This window comes from Musca autumnalis, unplaced genomic scaffold, assembly GCF_047663935.1.
Source record: "Musca autumnalis isolate F117 unplaced genomic scaffold, ASM4766393v1 scaffold_5, whole genome shotgun sequence".
NCBI classification, from domain to species: domain Eukaryota; kingdom Metazoa; phylum Arthropoda; class Insecta; order Diptera; family Muscidae; genus Musca; species Musca autumnalis.
The window spans coordinates 116,608,225-116,631,126 of NW_027412088.1; the positions used below are offsets into that span (position 1 = coordinate 116,608,225).

General features: G+C 32.2%; 1 protein-coding gene across 23 annotated transcripts in view; it reads left to right on the forward strand.

Moving 5' to 3' along the window:
- Src42A (Tyrosine-protein kinase Src42A) overlaps nucleotides 1-22,649 on the forward strand; it is a 246,872-nt gene extending 224,223 nt beyond the window's left edge. For 8 of the 23 annotated variants that reach the window (XM_073992351.1, XM_073992352.1, XM_073992354.1 and 5 more), the window contains exons 4-12: nucleotides 7,557-7,678; nucleotides 15,109-15,193; nucleotides 15,263-15,341; nucleotides 15,663-15,689; nucleotides 19,573-19,741; nucleotides 19,813-19,971; nucleotides 20,327-20,504; nucleotides 20,561-20,727; nucleotides 20,797-22,649. In XM_073992351.1, the coding sequence (XP_073848452.1) occupies nucleotides 7,557-7,678; nucleotides 15,109-15,193; nucleotides 15,263-15,341; nucleotides 15,663-15,689; nucleotides 19,573-19,741; nucleotides 19,813-19,971; nucleotides 20,327-20,504; nucleotides 20,561-20,727; nucleotides 20,797-21,005 (1,195 nt within the window). In that variant the 3' untranslated portion in view covers nucleotides 21,006-22,649. The remainder of the gene's footprint in view (nucleotides 1-7,556; nucleotides 7,679-15,108; nucleotides 15,194-15,262; nucleotides 15,342-15,662; nucleotides 15,690-19,572; nucleotides 19,742-19,812; nucleotides 19,972-20,326; nucleotides 20,505-20,560; nucleotides 20,728-20,796) is intronic. The other 15 variants (XM_073992363.1, XM_073992364.1, XM_073992365.1 and 12 more) reach the window with 3 other exon arrangements.
- The last annotated feature ends 253 nt before the right edge of the window (nucleotides 22,650-22,902 follow it).

Genomic DNA, 22,902 nt, shown 5'->3' on the forward strand with positions numbered 1-22,902 from the left:
TCCCTTATTGTGTCATTTATTCCATTGTGTCATTTATTGCATTGATTGCATTTTTTACGAACATTAATTATCTAATGGAAATTTCTAAAATAAAAAAATAAATAATATCGATTTCGATGGAAACCAATTACTGAAATTGTTGTTAAGTGATTAAAACTTTATATTTTTTGTCACGTTCATTTAACAAATTATCTATATATCTGATGATGATCAACAACAGCTTATCATCTCAGGATTAGCCCATGTCTAGTAGACAAACAATTATTGTAAATTCACTTCAAAATAATTATTGACTTGTTTTGGCAAAATATATAATTGAAAAAGTAATAAATTAAAAATCTTTTTCATGAATGCATATTACAGATAAAAATAAGTATGTATGTATTAACATTCCACCTAAATATTTGTATTTCTAGAACCTGTAAATTTCTCTTCTTTTATCTAAGACTGATGGAACGTTAATGGAGGCTTAAAAGAAACCCCGGAAATCAAACATCGCTTTTTCACTTTTTTTTTAAATCTAACACTTAGCTCTGGAATTTCTATTGTAATTAAGACCATAATCGACGTTTTGTATCGCGGTAATTTTCCTCCACGCTTTTGTGAATAAAAAACTATTTGTATAATGTTGTTTATAATATTTGTTGAACCTTCAAAAGTTTTGCTTGCTTGCCTTGCCTTGTGGGAAACCGTTCAAGTCTTTGGTTAAGGTGATAAATTCTTGTTTAAACACCTACAGTTGTGGTAATCACTTTACAACGTCTGTACTTTCAAATATGAATTAGTTTTTGCTTTTACTATTTACAATTTCACATTCAATATTTAGGTCTGTATTTGAAATAAAGAAATTGAATTTCTCGGTCAGAAGCGTGATGTTGAAATTATGTTCGATTAGTTTCTACGCATTGAAATAAAAATAAAACAATATATGGACGATGTAAACGATATAATATGAACGATTTTAAAAATGTAGTAAAATTTATGCCTGCTTACAGAAGTATTCTTAAGAGGATTTATTTTATCAATGTGTTTCTAGTCAATTATGGACTAAGACTTTTAAACTTCATGAACCGGAATATGAAACTATATGCAAAATGGAGTAAAATGGCTTTAAGATGTTTCGTTTTCTAATCCTGTTGACCTTTAAAAAAACATTCAAAATTCAAAGGACAACATTTTTCAAACTAAATATTTAACATACTTTTACTCATCCCACGATGCTGGTGTTGGTGTCATATTAAAGGGGAGAATATTGGCTTTATATAATAATTTTAATAATTGTTGTCTTTATTTGTGAGAGTTTTTATATAATTTCCATTTACTGCATTCAAGGAAAACAAGGACATCGAGAATGTCCTTAAAAAATTAAATACCAAATATCCTTTGAAAACATCCTATTTTTTTCAGAAAATATATGTTAAAATCTTTTAAATCGTTTAAAAAAATTCAATACCTTAGCTTTTTAAGTTATTTTTTAATAAATATTTACATGAAATTCTTCAAAAAAGCAAAACATTTTTTCTATATCACTGTGCGACACGAACAAAATAAAAAAAAACGAACAAACCCTATTGTGACACCGCAGCATGATTGACGACCAAAAATAAGGCCAGGAAAATCAATTTCTGTCTGAACCTCTGTGTGGCGCCGACATTATGTTTGATTACAAAACAATATGAAATTATTGTTCACTTGCTTTATTTATTCTCATGTAACTCGAAATTTTTAACTTGTCGAGCAGGTCAGATTGGCTCATAGATCCAGCGGATAAATTTTGACTCAACCACCCGAAGTAATGTTCCATCAACTTGCGCAAGAATCCATAATTTGGATTAGCACGTCTTGTAGAGTGAAATGTTTGTTTGGCGAGAGATAGCTTTGTTTCTAAACTGCTTAACTTCATTCAAAGTAGCATTTGTTGGTCAATATTATTCTTCGCCTTATTTCAAAGCTTATGTTATTTGTTTTATATTTGGGGGTGCTGCCAACACATGTTGCTAATACACACATATTTATCTAACATACTTTAAGAGATACTCGTACACATGAAAGTGTAAAAAATTACAAAGAATTTGTAATTTTTTGTGCAATCTTTATTTGACGGCCAAAACATCAAGTGTGTAATCGTTGTGTCTATGAGCCAACTTGATTTTAACAGTGTGCATTTTGTCCGATTGATGTGGATTTTTAGGAGTTTATCGATTTTCATAAATTTTTGTAGGATTCGTATATAAAGATCGCTCCGGTGGCACATGTTAACTTAAGCGACCTTATATATGGAAGATAACTTTGTAAAACTTTTTATACCGAGGTTTAAATTATGCAGATCTCTCTATATATTTCGTTTAGATTAAAACAGTATTTATAAAACATGAAGGTATTTTCATGATTTTGTGTTGTACAGTGTTTTTTTTTTCAAATGCGATAAAATACCAACATTTTGGTTACTAATGGGACTATGAGGGATTATGGAACTAGAATACAAATTACTATTGTGGATCCAATTGAACGCTGCAAAAATTCAGACCCGTTAGTCATTATGATACCCATTACAAAGTAATGTAATAGTATTCAACTACTTACTATGTAATGAGTTCGGTGGCACAGTGCGTGTGTGTCCGACTACAATTCTTGTGTGTACAGAAAAAAATAAATAAAAAACATGTGGTTCCGCTACAAAGCACATGATCAAATCAAGCAGAGAGCAAAATAAAATAAAAATATCAAAATATCAAGTGTGTTGGAAATTGAAAACAAATTCCACCTCACCACCGACGTAGCCCCGAAATGATTTTAGTTCCCATAGGATATTAGCTTATGTTACACATTTTTTAATTTTTTAGTAAAATTTTAAATTGTTCAAGAAATATGTAAAGTAGTTGGAAGTATTACAGAGAATTATTTAACTACATTGGTATACTTATTGTCCAACATATTTGAAAATATAAAAATAATGAACAAGTTAAGCTTTTTGAGCAATTTTATCGATAGTTGTTGTTAAGTTTTAAGGTGTTGTTTAAGCGTTTAATCGGAATTTTAGGCTGACTGTAAGTGTTACTGAGTTCAGAACAATACGTTTATTTGTATTTATTGAACGTTTGTAACAGATTACGTCCAATACTTTGGGTTATAAACAACATCCTGAAAAGAACATTTTTGTGATATTTTGTTTTTGAAATTTTTTATAAGAGCAATTCAACAATAAAAGATACCATCTTTTTTATTTTTGCCTTATTAAGGCGAAGGTCATTTATAGTGATATTTATTTAATTAATTTTCGAGTTGAGCTGTTTAGACCTAAGAGATACATTGACAAATTAGGAGTCTACCGAAGTCCCACGCATCCAACCATTATGCTACGTTTCACGGGTGGTTAGGCCGATCTTCAGGCATATTAGGATGTTGTTTTTGTGGCAAACGAAGGCAAAGCTTGGTAATTAGTATATATACGCAATTCATTAGATAAATGTATATGCGAAATTATATCAATTAATTGTAACTCCAAACTTTTCCTATAATCCTGCTTGGTAATCCCATTTTTCAATGTTCACAAATACTATGCTAAGTTTTATTCCTACGTCATTAGTACCTGCTCTTCTATATCAGAAGATTTTAAAGTCGTTGCTTAATCTTTGTGGTTTTAAATGTTTGTATATTTCCTCTAACACGTTTTTGTAATGAACTATTTTGAAATTCATAACAATTACAAATTCTTTATTATGTTTGAAGTTTGCAATAAAAAAACTATATCAACCGTTTAGATTATTTGAAACTGGTCTCTTGCTACAAATTAGTAAATGTCTATTGGACAAAAGGATTTTTCTGTCGAATTTGTATGTTTTGTTCGACCTTTCGAATGTTAATAAAATCAAGATTATTTTGGGAAGTACTTTCAATGTATGCACATTTCTAGAAATGTTAATTTTTCCTCCTTCGGTAAAGGACTTTGTGACGACAAAGAAAATCTAAAAACTGATCGGAAACAAGTTCTTCTTTGTCAAAATCTCAGCAAGTACCACTCGGCTTTGCAAACAGGAATATACCATGAGCCTGTGTGAATTGAAACTTTTATCTATGGACAGATCGAATAGCGGCTACACAGCCAAAATCCTTAAACCCAAAAACTAGGTATTAGGAGAGTTTCAGAAGTTTGTAGCCTTTTTCGGACGTATGAACTTCCAAACAAAATATGGACTTGTATCATTGATCACAAATGTTGCGGAGGAGGTATGGAGAAATGGACCGGAGTAGATCTTATTTTGGGAGTCATTCCTTTTAAAAGATATTGCGCCCACCAGTCATTTCAGTTCGCCACAGTATAATTTTCACCTTTGGCACCCTTATGTCAGGAAATATGGATTTGCACACGAAAAACATAATACCGCTCTAAACACAAGGAATACCTTCAGTAAAAATTTTAAGATCCTCAAATATACCTTGTTTGGACCAACGAAGTATCCGGTTCGAAAGTTGTCGTACGCACTAGCCACTACACATGATTGCCTTAGGTGTTCTTTACAGCTTTCGAGCAATTTTCTCTGTAAGAAAAACTTGTACTGTAGTAATAGGGGCCCCGAAAACACTAGCAAAGGGTTTCCAGAGAGTTATTTTTATTTATTAATTTATTTATTTCATATTTTTACTTATAACTAAACACGGTGCGCCTTAACTAATTTTAAATGGAAGGTGCTTACACCTGGGAAGTTTTTGCAGATTCTGAAACTACAATGCTCATAGATGAGAAATATCAAGAAACGCAAAAAAATCGCCGGAGGGGTTTTCAAATAAATCGCGATTTAAGTTCACATTTTTAGGGGTTCTTTAGGTTTTCACGAAGTTTCACGTGTAGAAGTTCAAATTGAGACAATGTATCGCCTCCTTATAAAACAATGTCATTACTTTCCCAAATTAAATTAATTTCCCAAATTAAACTTATATATCTTGAAAATGGTACAACCTAGGAAAAAATAAGTAATCCAATCTTGTAGAGAATTTTCACAGCTACAATATTTTCTACAGACTCATTTCGATACGACTTGCGGTTTCCAAGCAAAATCGTGTAAACCTAAAAAAAACCCTAAAATTGTGAAGTTTGATCCCTCCGGCGATTTTTTTCAGCTTTTTTAATTTTTCTTATCTATGAACATTGCTGTTTCAGAATCCGCGAAATCTTCCCATGTGTAAGCGGTTTTCATCAAAAGTTAGTTAAGGCGCACTGAGCATGATATTGTTTTATAAGGAGGCGATACAGTCAGTGCATTGTCTCAATTTGAACTTCTATATCTCAAAAACGGTAAAATCTACCAAAATATCATAAAGGTCAATCTTGTGGAGAATTTTCACAGCTACAACATTTTCGTGATACCTAAGTCGTGAAAACCTAAAGAACCCTTAAAAATGTGAACTTAAATCGCGATTTATTTGAAAATCCCTCCCGCGATTTTTTTTGTTTCTTGATATTTCTCATCTAGGAACATTGTAGAATCTGCAAAAACTTCCCAGGTGTAAGCACCATCCATTTAAACTTGGTTAAGGCACACCGTGTAAATTATTATCATAAAGGAAGTGAAGCCATGACCATTGAGGGGTCTTAAGCTTACACAGCTTATCCAGAGATGTCTTAAACTGAACTTCGCTGAAATTTTTTTAAATACTCTGCGGAAGCTTGCCAAAAGAGTAGATCGTTATGGCCCAACTTCGAAGTTGATCAAAATTTGGACAAAATATCAAGAAGGCCAAATTTTGGACCGAATTGGTTGATCTGTTTGAGAATGAATTATCGTACTCTCCAGGCAGCTACCCAGACGAACGGACATAGCTAAGTCGACTCCAAGTTTTCTGAAACAGATTTTTCCAAACACATTTTGTCCCTAACCGTGGTTAGAATTTCTTGATGGATAGACTAACTAGCATTAGTTCTCGGCCTTCAGAAATTCTTTGTGAAAAGTAGACATCGGATTTTTGCATATTTTTGAAAATTATAATGTTAAGATATTTGAAAATTCAATGTTATGATATTTCTAAGGGTTTCCGATTGTATTCTCTTTCTTTTGGTCTTACCGAAGTGATATCACTGAATTTCATAATATTCACTGTAGTTTTGAATTATTTGATAATTGATACGCCAAAAAATATATGGGATTATTAACATATTCATTGTTTTGACCATATATTAACTCTGACATATTGTCAAAAAAGTTCTAAAAACAAGATAAAATTTCCCAAGGAGTCTTACACCATTTGTATTAAAAAATAATAATGAAAATTATTTCATCAGTAAAATAAGTCTAAAATAAGGTTTATATCTTTAATAAATAAGACATTTTCGCTAACATGAACTTTCTAAATTTTGGTTAGGTGAAAAATGAGTTTTTTTGTCTGCACTTTGGTAGGGATAACCCCTTCAACAAATTCATGAAAAGGGTATTTTTGTGCTCTTTCAGAAGAAAGAAAGAACTACTTAAAAATATTGGTAGTTTCTTTAAAAAAATGAAAAATGAGTATTTTGTCTGCACTTTGGTAGGGACCCCTTCAACAAAAAGAGTATTTTTTGACACCACAACCAGTGTTACTGTTTTGGGCATTTCGGCCCAAATTTGGGCCGAATAAAAAATAATTTTTAATTTTGGGCCGATGGGCGGCCCAAATCCTTTTTGAGCCGTTTTCATGCTAATAATTTTAAACAATATTTTATAAAATATCAAATATTAGTCTTTGGGCTATTATTACATGCTTACTTTTACTATTGGATGGATTTGAAAATGTAAAATAAAGCAATTTGGTGGCATTAAAAATATAATTTTCACATTAAAATTTAATGCCAAGAAGGTCCTCCTAGTAGATTAATTGGGATGGGCCGATCATATATGTTTTTGTAATCGTTTTAGGAACCCAATAAAGCAGAATTTAAAAAAAAGTATTCTTAAAAAAAATTGACCTGTCAAAGTCAAAATTTCGACTTTACCGAAAAAAATTGACTGCTTTTGTCAAAAAATTGGGCAAAATAATTTTTTTAATCTGTCTCGCTTAAAGGCATGCGTCTTATGTATTTAATAAGCTCACATGAATAATATAATAAGGTCATATGAAGATCGGTCAATTCGTTTTAGAGCTAACGTTAGCACCGACTTCAAAAACGCCGTTTCGAGAAACACGCACTTAAAGTTTATATGCTACATTCAAATCACAATAAATTGTTGCCTTCCAATCATTATATCTCAGACAATTTTTTGCGACATACTACCTTTACGTAAAAATAAACAATATTGTTTTCGATTTTTCTAAATGTAATAAAATGTATCTATGAGAAATATATATTTTTGTTTTAATTTTTAATGTTGGGCCGTTTTTAGGAAAATTTTGGGCCGAAAAAAATTTTCGAGCGGCAACACTGACCACAACTAATGTAAAATAATCGTGTTTACATTTGCAGATTACAAACTTTTAAGTCGTCAAGAATTTTCTAAATCTTATCGAATGTATTGTATTGTTATTGTTGTCTCTCTTTCTGCTTCGTCATAATGAATAAATCACATTGTTTTTTATTTTATTTTCAGCTGGTACTTCCGTAAAATTAAACGCATTGAGGCTGAGAAGAAATTATTACTGCCAGAAAATGAGCATGGAGCATTTTTAATTAGAGACTCTGAGAGTCGTCATAATGATTATTCACTATCAGGTAAGATTGAATTTTAATTTAATCGTCGATGTCAGCACGTACCGACCACAACAGCTCTATAGAAACTGAAAATTGCAAAAATGGCTATTAGCGAAGCATCTTCTCTGTGGTAATTTAATATGCAAGCATTTTTATGTAACTTTTAATGTGTGTTTCACAAAAATTGCACAGTGGTGGGGTGGCAATATTCGACTAAAGTTTAAATTTCTAATTATCAAAACAAAACGCTATTTAATGTGCCCAAATTTACTTCTAACGACATACTCCTGATAAAATAAGTTATAAATAGGTTGGCTTGTAAGTATGGTTATCAAAAAGTGTTATATACTAAAGATCGGCAATCTAGTTCCTGGAGCGGATCGATCTTTCTAGTTCCTTTTGCCAAAAGGAACTGGTTCCTTAATATAGTTCCTTAGTTCCAAATAGTTCCGAAAGCGATATAGATCATTGAATCTTTCTATTTCCTTCGTTCCAAATAGTTCCGAGACCGATATAGTTCAATGAATCTTTCTCTTTCGTCGTTCTTTTTATTTCCTTCGTTCCAAATAGTTCCGAGAGTGAAGTAGTTTAACGAATCTTTCTTTTTGTTTTCATCTTTTTGTGGATGAATTGACATAAAAGTAAATAAATTGCAGCGATGTAACGAGGATGTGATTTACGTGCAATTAAATAAAGAAAATGAATTATACAAATGAATGAAATTATATGCACGGCTGGAACTATATGAACTAAAGGAACTATACAAATGAAAGAGCCGGATAGAGTTCCAATAGCTCCTTGTCCGGAATAGTTCCTTGGAACTAGTTCGTTCCGGAACTACACAACTCTATTATATAAATGTTTTTTTCGTTTTTTTTTTACATTTTCCATGCCTTTAATAAATTCCAAATTTGTATTCAAATTTATCTGCAGGTGTTACAGTACCATACCACGAATATACAAAACAATTTTCGAAGGAAATACTTTTCTTTTTCACTTGCAAAAACCTTGGGTTATTAAGCTCAACTACAACGAGAAAATTTATGAAAATTAATATTAAAATGATCTTCGCCTTAATAGGCAAAATTTCAAAATAAAAAAACCGTCTGAGCCCGACTGGGATTTGAACCCACGTCCTCGAAAACATAAAAATTGTTATCAGGACGTGTTAGCGTTCATGGCAGCCATACGGATTGAATGGACAAATATCCATCACGGGTGCCACCGTGGTGCAATGGTATGCACACACCCGCATTGCACACGGGCCAGACAACATCAAATTTTCAACGATGGCAAAATACCCTTCAGTAATGTAGGCAACATTTCATGAGTATTTCAGCCATGTAAAACTTCTCTACACGTGGTGTATTAAGACACGCCGTTCTGACTCGGCAATAAGCAGTAGGTCCCATATCATTGAGCTAATATGAATCGGGGTGCACTCATTGATATAAGAGAAGTCTACTTTGCCACTTCTGGGATGTTTGTGGAACAATTATTTATTATATATATATAAAAACCCATTTGCATTTGAAAGAAAAACAGAGAGAAGCCACTTCCACAGCCGATATGTCTGATGAGCTGCATAAATAACAGCGAAACTAGTAACATAATTTGGTGGTTTTGTGGGTTCGAATCGTCGGCTTTCCTTTTTCAACTGCAAGAAATCTTCGGTCATTAAACTCAACTCCAACGAGAAAATTAATAAAAAACTTACCACTTTGTTCAAGATCTTAATATTTATTTTACAAAACAAAAAAATGATTTGATGCTCGCAAATAGCAAAAAATCTAAAAAATCGAACACTTCCTAAAAAAGTATCTAAAGTTGCAACAGCCATTGCGAAATAAAATAAACGAATTACAATATACTTTTACTATTAAGGTTTCCAGTCACCAAAATTCTCGACATGAATCCAAATTTTTACATAGCCTCATTAGTGTGATATTTTTTACAACCTCGTATCACTGATGATGAGTTTTTATTTAAAATTCGATAACATCTTACATATAAATTAATTCGATAAATAACCTCACATAAAAATGATTTAAAAAATAATACAAAGTGAATAATGCAAAGGTTTTTTTAATAATTAATATTTAAACTTACACGGGGCCACCCAACATACACGGTGTCACTAGGGATACTAGATAGCGATCCCGAAAACCCGGGTTTTTTTTTTTTTGGATTACTCAAATCCCGGGATTTATTTTTTCCAGCTCCCGTGATTTTTGAAGTTACTTTTTAATGAGGTTTTATCCAGCTACATATGAAGAATAATTCTCTGTAGAATTAGTTTTTGAAAGTATAATTGATCAATTACGCCACGAAGGGTATAATTTAAAATACATTTAGAAAATGTTCCATAAAACAATATGTCAAAGAGAGTTTCTTAAAACATATAAGGTCTGTTCGATAACTTTCAGTTCTCTTTTACTGAAAAGTTTGTTATCGAACACCATTTTGTAAAAGTTTGTACAAATTTTGGGTTATAGTTTAAAAATGAAAGGAAAGTCAGTTCTTTATTTTTAAGTTGTAGCCATTTTAGGGGGGAAGGCCATTATTTGCGAGATTTTTAATTAATTTAATTATTAATCGAGATGTATGATCTAAGGAGATTATATTGAAAAATTGATATGTAGCGAAGTCACACAAACATCAACCGCTATGCGACGATCCTTTCGTTAAATGGTTAGGTTATGGTTAGGTTAACATCATCAGGGATATTAGATGTTGTTGTTGCTAGACAATTTTCGTCATTTGGAGCGCCTATTTGTACGTACAATATTGCAAATTTGCATTTGTGAATTTTAAATTGAAAATTTTTATTTCCAAAGACGAGTCATTTGTCCCCATTCCTTTCTAGAAGTCAATTCTTCAATGTTAATAATAATAATTGTTCCACAAACATCCCAGGCGGGACAGGGGAGACTTCTCTCATATCAATGACTGCACCCCGATTCATATTAGCTCAATGATATGGGACCTACTGTTTATCGCCGAGTCCGAACGGCGCACAGAGGACGAAATCATTGATCTAGCGGCGCGAAAGTCAAAAAATCAAAGTATAAAATTGCGAAATGTTTTCCATTATATCGATTACAGACACTCTGCTGACTAAGATTTTGTTTTTACTTTTTTGTTGTTGTAAATATTCACTCAGTTATTCAGTGTCAAGTGCAAGAAATTTTTACGGATCAGATTTTAACAAAATTGATGCTGAAAACCTGATCTCATATTTGTTTAATTGTTAAATAAATTCGTAATAAAACTAAACAAAGTTTATTTTTTATTGATAAGGGAGGGTTTAAGTTAAATTAAAATAAAATGTTTGGGGTCTGAAGTTACAATTAAACAAAATGAGAAATTTGCTATATGGCCCTAAAACTGATTACCCTACAATTTGAGTCGAACTAAAGAGGCAAGGCAAAGACGACATAAAAACAGTGGTGGATATAAAATTCTTTAGTTCGACTCAAATTGTAGGGTAATCAGTTTTAGGGCCATATAGCAAATTTCTCATTTTGTTTAATTTGCTGGATGGGCTTATTGACCTGTTTATCGATACAGAGTCGGCGGAAAAGGGAACTGATGAAGTTGTTTGGTGACAACTGAAACTATAGTATTCCCGACCCTCCGCCCGCAACTAATCAATTTCATATCCACTGTAAAACATTTTGTTGTTATTCAAATACTTGAATACAACAAAATATGGACTAAAGCTGAAATAAACACAAAGATGTAAAATTCTGCAGTCCAACAATAAAAAACGCCAACAATTATTATTTTTTGTATGTTTTTAGTGCAATATACTTTTGTTAGATGGAGCGTAACTACAAAGGTCCACCGAGGTTCGATCCAGTTATTTTTTTAATAATTAAATTGGACTCCCTAGATTCCGAATAACCAAAATTTAACTGCAAATAGCTGCAAATCTTGCTGATGAATGGTCTTGAAAAATAGCTTAAATCCTCAAAATACCCAAAATCTGTCGGTACGGTTATATGGGGGCTATATCAAAATGTAGACCTATGTTCGCAATTTTTGGTGGAGTATTTTTGTGTCCACTGGGAACCCCAAATACCAAATTACACCTAATTTGGTAAGAAAATGTAGCTTTAAATCCCCAAACTACTGAAAGTCGGGAGGTACCTTAAAAGGGGCCTATACCCAAACGTGGACCTATGTCCACAATTTTTGGTGGAAAGGTTTAGTGATCACTAGGAACCCTAAGTACCAAATTACAACTAATTTGGAAGGAAAAGGTGGCTTAAATCCTCAAAATATCGAATATCAGGAGGTACCGTTATATGTGGGCTATACCAAAATATTTGCCTATGTTGTTCATATTTAGTCCATAATTACCCACAGACACAGATTGAGTTTGTGCAAAATTTCAGAATGATATCTTCATTCGTTTCCAAGTTATTAATTTCGCGCCGCTAGATCAGTGGTTTCGACCACTGTGCGGCGTGTTTAAGACACCACTTGTTGAGAAGTTGTACAAGGCTGAAATACTCAGAAAATGTCACCAACATTACTGAGGGGTATTTTGCCACCGTTGAAAAGTGTTTGATGTTGACTGGCCGGGGAATCGAACCCACGACATTTAGCGTGCAAGGCGGGTGTGCATACCATTGCACCACGGTGGCACCCATCATATTATAGATAGTTTCGATAACTGGTTTTTCAGGTTGCTTAAGCCATCGGAGTTATAGCCCAGTCCTCCCTATGCGTCATTAATGTTTTCCTCAACGTGAAACGACACAAAGTGAATTAATTCCGGTATTTTTGAATACCTTTCCCGTTCGACATCCCTATTTGCCACCCAATTTCATGTATTTTGATATTCTAGTTACATTTAAAATTTGAGAGTTGCAATAACAAAAAACTTTCCTACGAACATTTTTAGAAACATGTCGACGTTTTGCCACAGTCCCGCTATAACAGTATTTTTAAATTAAATTGTGTTCAACTTTTTAGTTCCAGTAAGTCTTGAAGGTTTCAAAATCGTTTGCACTGTAGCTTACAGGAATGGTAGAGAAAACAGTAGAAAACATTTTCACATTTGATGTACCCTTATGTAACGATTCATTAAAATGGTATTTTATAGCGGTATTTTGTTTTGAATATTTCAATTTTCCATATGGCGAACGGAAGCCATCTAGGGCGTGTCTTATTCACGTTATTCTCAAACGATTTACCAAGTGTTATAAATCATTCAAATATTTCAATGTATGCAGACGATGTCAAAATGTATCATTAATTTAATAATTCTACAAACCAATGTTTCCTACAATTTGACTTAAATAGATTTTATGAACCTATTGAAATGAAAACATATGTCTTTCTATAGGCTGAAAAGGATCAAACCAAGTTATTACCTACATGATCGTGAAGTTGAATACGTAGAATCTTAATGATTTGGGCATACATCTAGGTCACCGATTGGATTTTAGAGAGCATATATCTTTAATTACTAACAAAGCTTATAAAACATTGGGATTTATTAAGCGATATAGCAAGGAATTCTCCGGCCCTTCAGTAACAAAGCAATTATATATATCGTTTGTACGTTGTACATTAGAGTATGGATCGATTATATGGGATCCCCTCTATACCATTCATTCAAATGCAATTGAATCAGTACAGAAGTAATTCCTTCCGAGGTTGGAATCGACAATGTCTACCTTCTTACGAATCTAGACTGAGTATAATTAAATTATCTACACTAAAAAGTCGCCGTGATATGCTAAATGTAACATTCCTTTAAATATTTTACAAGGTATAGTATCTTAAATAAAGTTTTTATTAATGTCCCTTTTAGGCCATCTCGAAGCTACCAGCTGTTGCAAATAAATTATTTTACATCAAACTATGCAAATAACGACCCTCTCCGTCGGCTTTTTGTTGATTTTAATAAATTGTACAATCTTTTCGATATTTCTGAAAATCGCAATATAGTAAAAAGAAAAATTATATTACATTTAAATTTTTAAATTTATTTATTGTAAATGTCTAGCTTGTAACTTAGTCGGTAAAGATAAAGGTAATCCATAGACTTAATAATAATAAAAAAAAATATCGAACCGACTGAACGTAAAGTGTTCAGCGGTTTCATTTCAAACTGAAGGACCCAATCAACACAGTCTACACAGAATAAAATTATAGCATTGTAACCATGGCATTATGCCATTGTAACGTAGCCTTATATGTATCTCTGGAAGTACTATCCTCCCCTAGCAAAAAAAGAAATATTACAATGCCGTAGTCCATCTTGGAAATGGATCTAATTTCGGGAAACATTCCTTTCTATAGTTACCGTGCCAAAAAGGTCACCGTAGTTTTTTTTTTTTGAGTTTTTGGGTAATTATGTCAGGATGCATGGGCTTTCCCACGAAAAAATTATATCGTAGTAATCAGAATCAAATGGACTACTTTCGATGAAAAAAGTTTTGAACCTTTCTGACAGAGGTATGCAAAGACGATAGAACTTGATGTACGTTTGAAAGAAATAACCAAAAAAGGGACAATGTCAGACCATTCCTTCGATTATCGTAATCACCAGGCTAATCGGTTGAACATTTTGGCTACAATCGACAATCGTAAATCGGGCGGTACCTTCATATGGGGACTATATCAAAATATGGAATTACATCCACTAAATTTTTGTTTCTACCTTTTTATATATTTTTAAAATTTCGTGACAATAGCTCGATTATAAATATTTATAGCGCACCTTCCCATACATGCTGTAGGATGTGTTAGAGCTTCTGGACCATTATGTCTGGAAGCATGGACTTGCTAACGGAACTCATTATATTGCTATAAACTCGACTACAAGGAATACCTTCGGTAAAAAAAAGATCCACGAACAATCCTTAATTGTACTTAAGCGAACATGTTGAAGGAGGTACCCAAATGTGCTATCCGATATAAACCTTCTTAGATGTACGTTTGGAAGACATTTTACGATGTGTAAAGTTTCAGCCAAATATTTTAGTTGATGCTGGCAGAGGTTTTTAGAACTTTTTGTCCATTATCATAGGCAGTTTGGTCCTCCTGCAAATGTGCTGCGAGGACAAAATGCTGCAAAAATGTCAAAACTTGTGTGAAAATCTTTAAAGTTTTGTGTGGGAGGTTACCTATGGTTATAGCCCATATTCAAACCTGCTGTATGTCTGGAGGATATTATTATCAAATTTTGGACTAAATCGGTTGCAACTTTCGAGAGTAACCGTACGCACCATTTTAGCAAAAAAATTGGAACTCTTGTGGCGAGGTTACGGTAGGAGGGAATCGATATGGCCCATCTACGAACTTGATAATAATAAAGAAATATATATAATTCATTTAAAATTACTATTGCGCACACTGTTTAGAAGTATATAATAGATATGCATAGAAAAAATTACAACACTTTATAATACTTATTTTGTAATTTTTTACAGTTCGTGATGGTGACACAGTGAAACACTATCGTATCAGACAGTTGGACGAAGGTGGTTTCTTCATTGCAAGACGCACAACATTCAGGTATGTCTAAAGAAATAACATGGTATAGTTGAATGTTTTAAAATTCGTTGTTTTTTTTAATTATTGCAGAACACTTCAAGAATTGGTTGAACACTATTCAAAGGATTCGGACGGTCTGTGCGTTAACTTATGCAAACCATGTGTACAGGTAAGGCACCATCAAATTTCTTATGCGCCTCCAAATCATTTTAAGTATATCTTAGCTCCACCACCTCCACATATTTGTGTTAAATACATCATTTTTAAGAACAAAATTTTAATTTATTGTTTTTTATTTCTGAACGAATTGAGAATGTTTTGTCTTTAATTTATTCACAACTAAAGCGAAATCATATTAATATTTTTTTAAGTCAAAATGGTCTGTTATCAAATTTTTACTAACAAAACAATTATTGTTATTATTATTGTTAATATTATTCAAAAATACAACAACAACTAATCTAATAACTACACAAACTATAAACTAAAGACCAGTCAATTTGCGGGTATTTTTGAGGTAGGATTAATAAATATATACATATCCTTGTCATCACATTGTTGTTGTACACATACCCACATATATCGTCATTTTTTACCGCCAGTCAGTTTATAAATCACCAATCAATTGCATTACTACAATCGCTGTCATTTACCATATGTCATAATCATTTGCAATAGCACATGTCATATTTACATAAATAGGTTTCATGTGTTAACCTGTAATATAACCAGACCCCCCTGTTCATGCAAATTACTTCTATACTATAATTCGTTGTTGATCCCTGCAGTATATTAAAAGTAATTTTTGGGATATCAGCATTACGGTTTAGCTCATATGTATATGAACAGTTTTAATAAAATTAATTAATTATTTCATATCTCTTAGAAACTATAACCAAAATTCTTAAAACTACTCTAATTAATGCTGATAGGAATAATATCACAATCACTTAAAACATGTATATCGGTGGATATATAAATGCAAAAATAAATTGACATTCTTCATATGCAAAATAAAGGCATATTTGGGTATTGAAAATAACAACTTTTTATCGACAGGGTAGAGTTCCGAAAGCCTAGACAGATTTCTTACGTGTTTATCTTCATTTCTTTTTATTTTCAAAATATGTTCTGTTAATCGTTTACTAACATTTCCCAGCAAAACAAAGCATGTAAAATGTGCCAAATCAAGTTGTATTTCCAAGATGCAGTGGTTTCCATTAATTTTAAAGAACTCAATTATTTAAATATTAACAGTAATAATGTTTAATGGGTACCAGCGTGGTACAATGGTCGGTGCTAATGGTCATCTCTCTTGAAAATGCTAAACACATTTTCCGATTTTTTTACTCTGTTCTACACGACGATAAAAAAAAGTCCCATATAATTGAGTTAAGAATACAGTGAATCTGACTGCACTCAGTGAAGTTTCCCAGAACCTGCAAGATACTACAAATTTTTACTACGAAAACAATTTTTCGTTTATGATATCGAAAAAATTGTAAGTAGCTTTTTGCACACCATTTATATACGATTTATTGCGATTACGAATTTCATTTACACATTGAAAATTCAGAAACCTAAAGCCTTCTACACATTTTTTTTTAAATTTGAAGTTGTCACTTTTGGCATACATGATGAATACAAAAAGTGACGTGAAAAAACATATCGTGGAAAGAGCCCATTAGTAAACAAACTAACAAAAAACTAACGGTAAAGGCCTGCGTACATAAGCTGCCTTGCCTGATTGCCTTGCTTTCCTGCTTCATTTCTGACATAATAAAAATAAAAGAAAGGAGGCCGAGCAAATTTCGAACTTGGTTACCCATTTCTTTTTTATTCTTTTATCAGAAGCAAGCAAGGTAAGCAGGCAAGGCAGCTTACACTGGAAGAAAATTGTTTCATTGATTTTGAACCAACGTAGAGTTTCATTGAATAAATGAAAAGTTTCATTAAATAACAATAATGAGTTTCTTCATTATTCCAATGAAATTTCCTCAATTATACAATGATACTTCTTTATTATATTCAATAAAGTAGTTAGAAGTTACAATTCTATTTTTGCCATGAAACATTCACATTAATACTATGAAACAATAAAAAAAGTTGTTTTATGAAACTCAATGAACTTCTTCGTTAATACAAAGAAAGTCTTACGTTGGTTCAAAATCAATGACAAATTTCATTGATACAACGTAATTTTCTTTCAGTGTATGTACTCACCCCTTAAAGGTCATGATTGCGTCTAGTGATTGTTTAATTTCTCAACAATAAAGGCATGGGTACATAAGCTGCCTTGCCTGATTGCCTTGCTTTCTTGCTTCATATATGACATAATAAAAATAAAAGAAGGCCGAGCAAATTTCAATCTGGGTTGCCCTTTTCTTTTTTTATTATTTTATCAGAAGCAAGCAAGGTAAGCAGGCGAGGCAGCTTATGTACCCACGCCTTTACGATATCTTAACAACATTATAACCATTTCAGGCGATTTTAACCGCTAAGTTCATACTCAATGAACTGGAAACTGCTATGGATAACAATCCTGAGTCCAAATTTTTGCTTTCCTACAATTTGTATAAGCCAAATTGCGCTCTAATTGGTTTTTAACATTAGCATACCCCTATTGTTGATAAAATGTTTACATATATACTTTGTTTCACAAACATTTTTGCATTATGCATCTTTTCTAGTCTTTATAGTTCTATGTTGATGGGTCTATAATGCGTGCATTTTTGTATTATCGCGAGGTACAAATTATTGCGATTCTACTGTGAATAGGAATAATAAATTGATGCAACTACTGGACAGAATCAGATAAATTTTGATTCACCGGAAATCTGATTTTGTTACCTGTCAAATAAAATTATTATGAAAATCTGTTTATCTGTTCAAAAGTTACAGAATTTTGACCAGGAATAAACGATTTGATATCGATTTTCTATTTACTGAAAACCCGATTATTTGTTTCGGTTGACAAGTATTTTAGGTGATATGCATTTTCAATATTTTTTGATTATAATGATTTTTTATGACAGTAAACTAAAGATAAGCATTATAAAGATGGAAATTCTTTAGTATACCATTTTTTAAATTGTGATTTTTACGACTTTTACACATTTTATCCGAAAAAATATTTTTCGCCCATTTACTTTACAATATACGATAATAAAATCGTCTTTATTCATATTACGTTTTGAAGCCAACCTATTTTTTATAAAATGTTTACCAGTTATAAACAATTTTATATCTATGTACATTCGACTAACCCAAAAAAATGGAACTCCCACACGCAATTTTTTCCATTTGATCTTATAACATTACATATGAAATTTTATGGCGATCGGTTAACGTTAACCCATGCTTCCAGAGCGATCTTTTTCCCATAATAATTTGTATGGGGCCAAAGGTGAATTTTCACGAAAATTTTCTAAAGGTCGCATTTTTGGTCCGATCGTTGAAAATTGTTCATCTGTTCATTGTTGTGGCTAAAAAACGAATCCTACAAAAAATTGTGAAATCGGATCGGCATTTTGGGCCCTACACCGAAATCTACAAAGCAAAATTCAAGTTTTGATAAAAGATTTAAAATATAAGTTAATTGGAATGAAAACCGGTTTGTTCAGAAAACCTGAACACTGTAACCACGATGTATCAATAAACAATTCAAATAATTAAAGTAATAAAGCTAGAATTTAAAAGGTATGCTTTTATTTGGGGCTACATTGTACATATGTTACAAATCTCTAGAGCAGACAGAAAGATTTCCTGTGAATTATGCAATGCTTATACATATTCCTATCCGAAAATTCCTTCATTCTACAAAGCATAACAGTTTTGCTTGTTTTCAATTGTGAGCACTACTAATTTGCAAAGGCCGGTTAATCGCAACAAACCAACTAATCGTACTATGTATGGGGTACTCGTAAGCTTATACATAATGCGTTCGTTTTGTTAATTGATGGTTTATGCTTAAAAATAATCAGGATAATTAAGGAACGATCCCAGAAGTGGTATCCTTGCAGATTAGAACCACTAATTTTCCCACTTAATTTAACCTATACTGAAAGAAAAATACTTAAATACAAATTCATAGTATTGGTAAAATCATTTCCCTAACCAAGTCGTGGGTAAAATCATTTTCAGAAACTAAATCCCTGTCACTTTTCTCAAATTCTATTACAGTACGAACTATGTAGGAAATCGCTATCTCTGTCTATCAAACTGCACAATCACAACTCTAATCACAACTATCCATATTACGAAATACACAAAGATGTGTTCGTGTTTTTGTATTGGCTTCAATTGAATGAATTCATTCTTATGACATGATAATTATATATTTATACATAAAAACCCGCCATGACAAGCTTTTTCCATTGTTTCAATTTTTCTTGTCTTAGATTGAGAAACCTGTCACCGAGGGACTATCACATAGAACTCGTGATCAATGGGAAATTGACAGAACTTCACTGAAATTCGTGCGAAAATTAGGTTCTGGCCAGTTTGGTGAGGTATGGGAAGGTTTGTGGAACAATACCACATCGGTGGCTATAAAAACACTTAAATCAGGTAATACAATTCTTTGCAACAGTCATAATGCTTTGTACATCAAATTTATGATCTAAAATTTCCAATTTCAGGCACAATGGACCCTAAAGACTTTTTAGCTGAAGCTCAAATAATGAAGAAACTCCGGCACAATAAACTCATACAGCTGTATGCTGTATGTACAGTTGAAGAACCCATTTACATTATCACCGAACTCATGAAGCACGGTTCTTTGCTGGAGTATCTGCAAGGTAAGCTGTTGATAGAAGTTATATTGTCAATTTTTACAGTTAATATCGTCATCACTGCCATGTGTAAAACAAAATCACAACTAACAAGTCGGGGATAATATCATCAGATATCCAATTGGCTTATTCGCCTAGCTATCTGGCCGTAGAAACGGGATTTGAGGATGTTCACTGATAACATACATAAGGATATCATTTAATTAGGTTGCTTATTTTGTATGCCAAAATATAGACATCACCTGTTGTGCATTTGTATGATGACATCCACCTTGGGAATGGAGGATTAAACATTAAAATATCATTTCATCGCATTCCATTGTCATTGTAAAATTTAGTCAGTTTTATTTCATTTCTTCAGCCATTGCAGGTAAAGGACGCAGCCTTAAGATGCCTGTGTTGATCGATATGGCGGCTCAAATTGCAGCTGGCATGGCATATCTGGAGTCCCAGAACTATATTCACAGAGACTTGGCTGCCAGGAACGTGTTAGTGGGTGATAACAATATAGTCAAAATTGCTGATTTTGGCTTGGCAAGGTAGGCATCAAAGCATTGCTGTTTGCGCCAGTTGTCTGACATTTTTTTTTTTTCAGACTAATAAAGGAAGATGAATATGAAGCTCGTGTTGGTGCTAGGTTCCCTATTAAATGGACTGCTCCGGAAGCGGCTAACTATTCGAAATTCTCCATAAAATCTGATGTCTGGAGCTTTGGTATATTGTTAACAGAATTGGTCACATACGGTCGCATACCATATCCAGGTTAGTATTGTTTTTACATTAAAAAAATGTTCACAAACTCAGGTAGCCCGGTTTGTATATTGCCACTAGGAATGACGAATGCCGAAGTACTGACACAAGTAGAACACGGATATCGCATGCCACAGCCGCCAAACTGCGATCAAAGACTTTATGAAATAATGTTGGAATGCTGGCACAAAGACCCAATGAGGCGACCAACCTTTGAGACTCTCCAGTGGAAATTGGAAGATTTCTACACATCAGACCAGAGTGACTACAAGGAAGCCCAAGCCTACTGATAAATGCTTAATACTGCTTTCAACAAATCACGGACCACAGCCACGCCAATAATCACAGCAAAGACCACTGTATCATCACCAACTTATACTTTGACAAAAGACCGCCACTAACAAGACTTTGTTGTACAACAAAATATTTGTAAACAGTGATGAGGGTATGTTCTCTGCATTCCCTCCTCTACGCTTCGGCGGACAACAAATGTTGGCACACAATTAATTGACTTCCAGGTTTTCTTTTTATTTCATTTCTCAACTGTAATTCCGAACTCTAGAGTCTAGACTTTTGTTATAGACAGACAGCAGTATGGAGTAGAAAGAATATAGTATTAGTAACAATACAGCAGCAATTTCTATAAGCGAGTGTTGCCTCCATTGGCATGTATGTGCATGAGTTATATACATATATAAATAGGATATTAAATAAAGCAAGAAAAGAGAAAACAAATACGTACATATATATGACGTATTTCCAATTGTCAGGAAATGCGTTCAACGAGGTGATTATTCGTTTGATTGTAGAAGAAAACACGTGCAAAAGCAAAACGATTTTGTATCTCAGATCAAAAATGTTATATAATAAAAAAATATAAAAATATTTTTTATTCAAATTTTCGTATTAAAAAGTAAACTCAATTCTGTATTTAAGTATACACCACATTACTTGTTGTTTACTATCAAATTTGTATAAACAACACATTTTATTTTTTTAAGTAATAATTTATTGTTTTTAAAGTAATTTATTATTTATAGTTGCTTTATACAACCACACAAATATTAATTATTATTTCTATTCATATAAACAGGCCATCGTCAGTCCATTTTCAAAGCATTACAAATATTTTCTGAGCAATTTGTAGAAATTTACACACACATATGAACATACACAGCACATAACACATTCAAGAATGCATTCAAATACATTATATATTCATATATACAAGAAAAAGCAACAACAACAACAACAATGTCAATAACTTTCGTTTTTGCTAATGATTGTTTTTATATATATTAAGAAATTTGTTTAAATTAAAAATAATTTTGATACAGATTAAAAACAAGAAACAAACAAAAATATACACATATATAATCTATAAAACTAAACAAAATTTAAACAATTTATTAATTAATGCTAATATACTGTTTGTATTATTTTATACATTTATAATTATTATTATAAATATTTTAAACTAAGTTTATTATCCCCATTTTACTCTGTTGTATGTAAAACAATGACAACTTCCCTAATGCATTTCTCATTTTAAACTGTAAATCCAATGTAATGTTTGAGCTATATACATATATACATACTTAAACATGCATACACATATTAAATATCTTATTAAATTAAATTTTTATTTTCACACGATACAATCAATACTGTATCGTCCCGTCGCCCGCCCTTCACTTTGTGTAAACAAACGGCAAATAAAAACAAAATAATCGTAAACATCCCACAATTTACAATCAAAAAGAAAACAAACAAATTACATACATACATACGATACTTATAAAATTAATTAATGTGACTTGATTATTCTGCATATACGACATTTAAACATACACACTTTGGATTAGGATATGCATCACGCGAAATTGATGGATGATCGATTCCACTTAATGACCATCCGTTGAGGGCAACAAAAATGCAGAACAAGAAATTAAAAAATTTTAATTTTGAAAAGAAATTAAAATATATTATTGAAATAACTATTCGTAAGATTAGTAGTGACATATATAAATATATATAAATATAAATATAAAAATATTAATATGATTAATTATATAATAAATGATAACACTTCTTATTTTTCGGTTCGAAGATTGAAGCAAAATTAATAAAAAATAAAACAAAATAAATTCTTTACACAAACCCGTTCACATTATATATTCATATTAA